Below are 9,761 nucleotides of genomic sequence, written 5' to 3'. Positions count from 1 at the left end.
AGACCTAGTCTACCCAATCTTGAGTTGGTTCCAGATTGCAGTCTGATCGTGTGGACCTGAAACGTTAGCACATAAGGCAATCATAGAGAAATAAGGAATGTTTGCTATCATCAAAATCATAAACCATAGATCCGTAATAATAACTCCATGGCCCAGATGGTAAAAGCATCTTGCAGAATCCGGAAGGGAGATAGATTCAAATCCACCCTAATGTCCGTTATGAACTTTATTACTGTTAAATTTTTGTGTTACTGTGGGCTTTTCTGTTAAATGGTAATGGGCCAGAGGGGGGGTCCAACATGGAACTAACCCAAGACTTTTTGACCCGACCTGAACCTCACCTGTTCTTGCAAACGGGTCGGTTTCTTGAACCCGAACACGACCCACTTCAGGTTCGGGTCAACCCGAACCATATATTTTGATCGAAAGAAAAGCAATGGGAGTTTACTGGCTGTGAAGGTAACTTTCTCTGTTTCGTGGACGTCTACGACTCTACGGTTTGCTTTTAATCTTACCTTTTTCGTCGTTGTTGTTTGGCTTCGTTCCGCATGAGGTGTGGAGATTGCACAAGTCGCTTCATCGACTCCTTCATTGCAGTTCGACTTTGCTCCTTCGAAGGCGTTATCGAAAGTTACAAAATTTTGATCGAAGCAACGACGGGAGCTCGCTCGCTGTGAAGGTAACTTTCTCCCTTTCGTCACTTTCGTGTGCTTAGAGGCATCTAGGGTTTGCTTTTTATCTTCTCTTTCTCATGGTTTGCTTTTAAAGTAAATATATTCTAAATCATGTAAAAAAACTGGATATCAAACAAGAACTATGAGATGTGATTTTATAATTGGTTTCCCACTTAAGTGAAAAAAAAAATGGAAGTGTTGGAGTAAGGGCTTCAAATAATTTGACATATTAGTGATCTTGAAAAAGAAAAATATGTGGAATAAGAAACTCATTTAGGGCATCTTCAATTGAAAAATTCATTTTCCACTCCAAATTATAGAAACTCATCTCCAACCCGATTTCACTTCATAACACTAAAAAAAATATTTTGAGTATATTCTTTCTCCAACAAAAAAAGGTATTCATGAATAGTATTACGTCAATATTATCGTCGCACTGTTCACTTCATCGAGAATGATATAAATTTTCACGTTCTGGTGGAGCAACTCGAGGACTACAAACACAGGTTTAAAGTTTTGTAACAACTATGCCTACACTTAGGACAAGGAAGATCACCAACAAGAAGCTGAAGAAGTACTTGGAGAAGCTGTATCACTAATCTCTTAAATCAACAGTTAAGTTTGTGAGTTGCTAATTATAGCAAAAGCTCTAAAATTTTGCGCTTTTAACAGTTATTAGTGTAATTAGTCTCTTTTGAAGTTCTCTTTAAGTTAATTTTCTAAACCAGAAAGTAAGCTTAAGTGACAAAATGGCTTCATCACATCATAAAAAAAAAAACAGTTTTGACAGAGAAAATGAGTGTGCAGGTCGCTTCTGAACATTCTGAATGCTTTTTCAGTGTTGACTACCTCTTCTTAACTCTAATTATTTTCATTTTCAATAACATGAAACGAGAGAGTAACTTCATAACTTCAAAGTTCAACAATAAGTTTTTTGAAGTAGAGATTATGGATGCAGATTTTGTTAACTGAATGTCAGTTCAATTACCTGAAAAATTAAAGCATAGAGAGGACTGATATAAAATGATATATAAAATGTAAGAACAAAGTAATTAGGGGTGTCAATTTTTGACACGACACGAAACACGACCCGAACCCGACCCGGAAAAATCCGGGTTCGAGTCAACCCAAACCCGAAACGGGTCGGGTTCGGGTTCATGAAATCAACCCGTTTTAAAAATCGAGTCGGGTTCGGGTTGACCCGCCAACCCGAAATTGACCCGAAAGTGACCCGAAAACTCATTTTTGACCCGAAAACCCGAGATTGACCCTTTTTGACCCGATTTTGACCAGAAAACCCGAGATTGACCCGATTTTTGACCCGAAAATTAGCAATTTTGGGTCAATTCCGGGTCATTCGTGTCGGGTCGGGTTGACCCGGACCCAAATCGGGTCGGTTTCGGGTCCAGAAACCTGACCCGTTTTTAAAAATGGGTCGGGTTCGGGTTGACCCGAACAGTGCCGGGTCAGTTTCGAATTCGACCCGAACCCGACCCGTTGACCCGAATTGACACCCCTAAAAGTAATTAACACAGAAACAATGTAAGAACAATGATGGAAGATGGTTTTGATTGCCTTTGACTTAGGCTTTGTTTGGGACGGCTTTTTTATTGCTTCTTGAAGCAGCTTTTTAGTTAAAAATTTTAAATTTTTGTACTAAAAAACTACTTCAAGAAGCAGTGAAAAAGCCATCCCAAATGTTAGGGACGGCTTTTTTGTTGATTCTTGAAGCAGCTTTCTAATAAAAAAATTTAATTATTGAACTAGAAAGCTGCTTTAAGAAGCAGCGAGAAAGCCATCCCAAACGAAGCCTTAGTCTTTCTTTTTTGGGTGTTGGCACCCTAACATGTTACTAGGTTTTCTTGTAATATTGTTTAGAGGGAACTTTTGGCTCATAATTTTTTTAATTTGATTTTGTAGCTCTTTAGAACGATAGAGAGCTGAAGGTTCCCCTTAAGATCTTGTAATTTTTATTTTAATTAAAGTGTAGGCTCCTATGAGGATTTTAATTAAAAAAATATATAATAACAATGATTATATATTTTGTTTAATTAATTAATGCTGCATTTTTTTTTGTTTGGTTTATTTTTTTTGATTCTTTACTATTAATTACTATTAAACTATGATATAAAATGACTAATTTTTGCCATAAATTTCTTTTTAATTGACTTAGTCCAATAAAGTTGTCAGCATATAAATTTGAACTAATGAAACATAGCTGTAATTTCCCCCCAAAAAAAAAAACATAGCTGTAAATTTGAGTTAAAATGTCTTCTGAATTCCAGCAAATAATGATGTAAGCATCTTTTTGAGATAACTTTCTTACTATTTTATTTTTAAGATTGCAATCATAATTTTGTTTGGATTATTGTATTTTTGTCTTATAAAAAAAATTATATTAAAAAGCTAACTTTTTATATCAGATTTTTTTAAAAAAATATTTTTTCATGACAGTTAAATTTTTTTTAAAAAGAAGGTACCGTCATTCCAAAAAAAAAATTTAAATTAAATGCATCACATTTTTCGAAGTAGACTATTTGCTTCTGAGCTGGGAAAAACGCAACAAGCCAATGAAATTATGAAAAGGACCCCAGTGCTTAGGTGGGGTTGGTGGGCGTGCTTGGTTGGGAACCCCCATTCCAAGTTCGAATCTCCTCTCATACGGCAGGACTCCTTAAATGACGAGAAAAGAACTATTGGTCCTGTACCGTCATTCCAAAAAAAAATTAAATTAAATGCATCACATTTTTCGAAGTAGAATATTTGCTTCTGACCTAGGAAAAAACGCAACAAGCCAATGAAATTATGGAAAGGACCCCACGTGCTTAGGTGGGGTTGGTGGGCGTGCTTGGTTGGGAACCCCCCATCCCAACCAAGTTCGAATCCCCTCTCATACGGCATGACTCCTTAAGTGGCGAGAAAAGAACTATGGGTCCTGCATCTGTGGGGTTGGTTGCTGGTAGACTCACCGAGGGATTAGTGGACAGCCAAGCACAGGCTGACGTAGCAGCAGGCCGATACCCCCATTGCTAAAAAAAAAATTATGAAAAGGTACAGTTAAATATAAGATTTACATTCGATATATCCGTTGATGAATTCATGGTTGTTTGCACGTAGCATCACAGAGGTTGCTAGTAGGCTCACCGAGGAATTAGTGGACAATGCCAAGTGCGTCGCAGGCTGACGTGGCAGCGGGCTGATATCCCCATTTCAAATATATATATATATATATGAAAAGGTACAGTTATATATAAGATTTAACATTCGATATATCCGTTGATGAATTCATGGTTGTTTACACGTAGCATCACAGGCCATGTGAGTTATGCGATTATTTCGCACCATGTTCTTTCGTCGGTGCTTCTATTTCAGATGATGCTGTACAAGTTGGGGCTAATATTTATATGCACCAATACGCTATAGGAATTTAAACCCAGCTGCTACACATTTTTATTTATTTATCTATTGAAATTTGAAACTATAAAGTAACAAAACAGAGCAAAACTAATTAACTGCGACTCCCATATTCAGCTACTACTGCATCATATTCGTTTGGTTGGTTGGGTTATAGTCGAGCAATGGAGGTCATAGGGATGGTAGTCAGGCGACGCGTAGGCGGCTGGCGATGAAGGTTGGAGGAACCGTAGGCGGTTGGTGACTGAATTCGAAGGGATTACAATCGGCGGCCGATGGAGGTTGGAGGTGTCACCACCCGATCCGATATGACCCAATACTAGACAGGTCACATCGTGTCTGATTGTAGCAAGACATAAACCTCAATATCTACTTGAAATATTGAAATAAAACTTTCAATTTATATATTAGCATGGTCACTACTTGATGTATTATAAAGCGAAAGATTTTTGAATCTCAAAAATAATTTCTATATATCATCGAAAAATATATGTACAATCTGAGATATCTACAACAACGCTTCGCAACAGATTACAACTAAATAAAAGTTAAGCCTATAAAATAAAGCTAAACAAAAGGGTATACTACCTACAGCATAGATCCGGGCCTAATATCCAAAGCTACTCAACTTGCTCATTATCCTGTCCTTAGCCTAAAAATGGAAGCAATAGGGGATTGTGGTCGGAGGCACCGTAATTAGCGAGCAATGATGGTAAGAGAGACCGTAGTTGACAGGTGATGGAGGTCGGATGAAGGCCCGTCGATGGCTATCAAACGGAGGTCCGACGGCGATGATCGGGCATAGGCCAAGCAGCGGTGGCCTGGTGACGAGGGTTTGACGACAGTGGTGCCAGGGTGAAGCTCTATGATGCTTCAAGCTTCAATGTCTCGAGCCCAGGATATAAGCCTCCGAAAATTCAAGTCTCTTTCATATGGGAAGAGAATGTCTATTTATAAATTTTGAGAGTGTCATACTTCATAAATATGAAGAAGATATGATACTAATTCAAAGTGATCCTTTGAACAAACAGTATTGATTCCATCAATCATAGAACATTCATTCAGTATTTAATTACTTTAATGATGTCATAATTAAGCAATCTTAGGCTTGTTGTATTCATCTCGTCAAGTTGCTCGATTTAACTATAAGCATGCCACATTTGGATACCAATTAGTCATCCAATTTATGTTTTGGAGCTTCAAAATATGTTTTAAGCCCTTGATTTGAGCTCATTTGAACTCGGATTGTATCAATTTTATTATCATTTGGTTCGTCTCACTGAGACGTTCAATTTGAATATAGTTTACTTAAATTGAAATTCAGATGATTCTGAATTTAATTTTAGAATTTGCCACCTCATATATGCTTCGATATTCATGCTCGATCAAATTGATTTTTTGTGACGTATCGAATAATGCAAAAGCGTTCAAACAAAGCATGAAATGAAAGCTTTGCACACATTTCATAAATTATTTATTCAACTATATATTAAAATTTATTTTATATTTTGAGTTTCTTATCAAAATATTTTTATAAAAATTAATTATATCTAATTTTTTTATTATTTGCTTTATCCTATGGTTTTGATATTATGCTCATCATAAAAACAATTTATCTGATAAAATATTTCTACCAAAGTTTTTGTTGTGGGATGCTACAAAACAATGCAAAAATTTTCTCATACATACAATGCTTAAAAATTGATGGTGATGCTCATGCAATGCTTAAAAGTGACAGATAGCACGCTAGGATTTAATAGGTAGCTGGTGATGGTTAGGGCTGAAAACGAATCAAACCGGCAAGCTGGAGCTCATTTTGATCGATGCATATTAGCAACTCCATTTGAGTATTTCAATATATCTGAATTTTATTTATTTATTTTATGTTTTTTGTGGATGGTCACACCCAATCAATTTCATTAAATACAAATGATATATCCTCAAAAAATCATCTTGATCGGGCACGAATCTCAAGGCAAAATCAAGATGGAAACTTCAAAAATTAAATCCGAAATCACCTGAACTCCCATTTCAGCAAACTTATAGTCAAACTGAGCGTCTCGAAAATACGAACCCAACGACACCAAATTTGACTCAATCCGAGCCCAAATGAGTCCAAATCAAGGAACCAAAGCATTGTTGGAAAGTTTGAACTACAATTTGAGTTACCAAACTGTTTTCTAACATAACTTGATTATAGTAGAATCGAGCGGCTCGACGAGACGAATCCAAAGAGCCCAAGATCGCCGAATTCCGACATCATTAAAACCTTCAGATGTCAGACGAACGGTCCACGATCAAAGGATTCAATATCGGCCGTCCATCCAACTACTCCTTATTTACCCCTAATCTCTCACCTATTTAATGGTCATGCCACTCCAGAATATCTATAAATAGACCCTCTCATTTCTCTTGAGAGGGGACCCAAGCAAGAAGAAGAAGAAGAAGAAGAAGAAGAGAAGAAGAAGAGAATTATAGGAGGGAAGAAACTCCTCGAGCACCGCCGAAATTTTGCCCGACGCCCGAGTGACGTCGGAATTCTGCACGACGCCCAAGTGACACCAGAATTCTACCCGACGCCCAAGTGACGCCGGAACTCTGCCTGATTTCCAAGTGACGTCGAAGTTCTAAGTGACTCATAATTCAACTCAAATACACAACTTTTTTGTAATCGAATTTCAATCTGGAAATGTAGCATTGTAATCTGATCGTCCTAAATTTTAAGGACGAGTCAGTCTCTTGTACTTCAAACAAACACTACTAGCTAGAATTATTTCAACTGGGCGTGGCCCCGTGATTTTTTTCCTTTCCAGGATTTTCCACGTAAAAATTCTAGTGTTATTATTCATCATCTATTTGTGTGTTAGATATTCGTACAATACTGAGACGAAAATTTTCTAACTCTATCACCGCGTATATTCTAGCCCACACAACAAAAAAATTTATTTATTATACAAAGTGACAAAGTCACCAACAAATATAAAAGACATTGCTATTTCATATGAGAAAACACCAACAAATACAAAATATAAAACTATAAAAGGGCTTCATATACTTTATTCAACCGAATTGGCATTGATTTAACTACAACAACGATATGCCAAAATATTTTTTTTTCCGCAATGACTGTAATTCATGATGGGTCTTAATAAGACTTGATGATATGCATTATGAATTGCCCTAAATATCAGCAATTTCCTGATGTATGCTATCATGAAGTGGAGTGGTAAGTCTTGATAGGAGTTGTAACTATGCCTTTTGAAATAAGCTATGTCTAAAAGCATAGTGACAAAATAGGGTGAGGAAGTGGAGGAGGAGAGAGGGCTTCATGAAGGACAATGGTTGAATGCCAACAAAATTATTCTATGGAATCTAGATGGAAGAACTATCCGGACATGAGATACACTGTGTACATATTTATATATAGTGTGTATTAAATTAGTGTACAAATTATTTGTACATAGCGTGCACACTCACAGCTCGGATAGTTCTCCCCGTCTGGACTCTGCACAGAATAATTTCTTCGAAGTCTGAGGGAGGATTCACATCACCTAGGATCACAGAGGTCAAAATGTCCAACAAAAAAGTTGATGATATTGAAAATTTTGGAGGGTTTTGAATGCTAGAGAAAGTTTGAGGGTTTTCAAATGTAAGGTCATGCCTTGTTGTAATTAACAAAGAGAACTTAAAACTTTTATACGAAATTTTTATGGATTATGACAAGATGACTATGGGATTAAAATGATGTTAGCATGATATTTCTTATGTCTTTTAAGAATTTGAGTGTTATAAAAATAAACAATATTTTTTGATATATTAACTATATAGATAGATAGATATTGGATTACATAGGTAGCTCATCTTGATTTATTGGTGAGTGTTTTGACTATCAATTAAAAAATTTTAAATTTAATTTTATATGTAGAATCTATATATAAATTTACATTAATTAATCAAAATGTTTCAAATAATATATTGGATTACATGTTTCTATATCAGCCAAATTTTTAATATAATATATAGTTCTACTTCGTAAAGCCGTGCGTGGAAATTTTGCGGGTTATAAAGTGGACAATTTCGTACATGTTAGCACGTTGTCTGCTGAGCATCCAAACCCGCAATGTGATCTGAATCCTTTCGGAGAATAAATAGGACAATATATCAGTTTAAGATATCATAATTTTTTTATTCATCTGCATTTATTCTCGATCGCCGGTCAGATTTACAAAGTGGTCGGAGAGAACCACCGCTAACCCTAGAGTTCTCCACATTCCATGGCCACCTCCTCCGAATCCAACAATGCGGTCGATGGATCTTCCTCTACAAACGGCGCATTAGCCGCTGCAACCCAGATCCCGCCGCCCCTCTCCCCACATCGTAAGGTGGCGCTGATCACCGGAATCACAGGACAAGACGGATCCTACCTCACCGAGTTCCTACTCGGCAAGGGTTACGAGGTCCACGGTCTCATCCGCCGATCCTCTAACTTTAACACCGCCCGCCTCGACCATCTCTATGTCGACCCCCACAACTCCCACAAAGCCCGCATGAAGCTCCACTATGCTGATCTCTCCGACGCTTCCTCTCTCCGTCGATGGGTTGATTCCCTCCACCCCGACGAGGTCTACAACCTCGCCGCTCAATCCCACGTTGCCGTCTCCTTCGAGATCCCAGATTACACTGCTGATGTTGTGGCCACGGGCACCCTACGCCTCCTCGAAGCTGTCCGATCTTCCTCTAAGAAGGGGATCCGCTACTACCAGGCCGGATCCTCTGAGATGTTCGGATCCACGCCGCCGCCTCAATCCGAGACTTCCCCTTTCCACCCACGATCGCCGTACGCCGCCGCCAAGTGCGCTGCGCACTGGTACACAATCAACTACCGCGAGGCCTACGGCCTCTTTGCTTGCAATGGTATCCTCTTTAATCACGAGAGCCCGCGCCGTGGCGAGAATTTCGTCACCAGAAAGATCACTCGCGCTGTGGGTCGTATCAAGGTCGGTTTGCAGACCAAGCTCTTCCTTGGAAACCTATCTGCAGCCAGGGACTGGGGCTTCGCTGGCGATTATGTTGAGGCCATGTGGATGATGTTGCAGCAGGACGAGCCGGCCGATTATGTGGTGGCAACTGAGGATTCGCATTCTGTGGAAGAGTTTCTTGAGGAGGCATTTGGGCATGTGGAATTGAATTGGAAGGATCATGTGGTGATTGATAAGAGGTACTTCAGGCCTGCAGAGGTCGACAGCCTGAGAGGGGATTCAACCAAGGCGAGGAAGGTGCTGGGTTGGAAACCTAAAGTGGGGTTCAAGGAGCTTGTGAGGATGATGGTGGATAATGACATTGAGTTGGCTAAGAGGGAGAAGGTTCTCGTAGATGCTGGCTATATGGATGCGCAGCAGCAACCCTAGTTGGTGATCCCACTCTCCTTGGTAATGTCAAAATTTAATAATAATAAAAAAAATCTCCGTTTCGAGTCTACTTTCCCTTCATTCATTTAGATAAAGTGAGATCTACTTGTTCTTGAAATACGTGAAACTTTTATTAAAAGCTTAACGCCATTGTTGTTTCATTCTGTTCTTGTTGTGTAGCTGTATTTTGCTAAATTTAATATTTAACATATCTAGCTTTTGGTTCTTAAGCTGTTGTGAACAACTTATCTTTGCTTTTTATGTT

General features: G+C 38.4%; 1 protein-coding gene across 1 annotated transcript; it reads left to right on the top strand.

The window, feature by feature from the left end:
* The first annotated feature begins 8,184 nt into the window (after nt 1–8,184).
* On the top strand, nt 8,185–9,761 carry LOC110093839 (GDP-mannose 4,6 dehydratase 1). Its single transcript, XM_020818852.2, has one exon. The coding sequence runs from the start codon at nt 8,363–8,365 to the stop codon at nt 9,494–9,496; it is 1,134 nt and encodes a 377-aa protein (XP_020674511.1). The 5' UTR covers nt 8,185–8,362; the 3' UTR covers nt 9,497–9,761.

Source organism: Dendrobium catenatum, unplaced genomic scaffold (genome assembly GCF_001605985.2).
Source record: "Dendrobium catenatum unplaced genomic scaffold, ASM160598v2 fragScaff_scaffold_1557, whole genome shotgun sequence".
In the NCBI taxonomy this organism is placed as follows: Eukaryota; Viridiplantae; Streptophyta; class Magnoliopsida; order Asparagales; family Orchidaceae; genus Dendrobium; species Dendrobium catenatum.
This window is presented reverse-complemented; position numbering and strand designations above follow the sequence as displayed.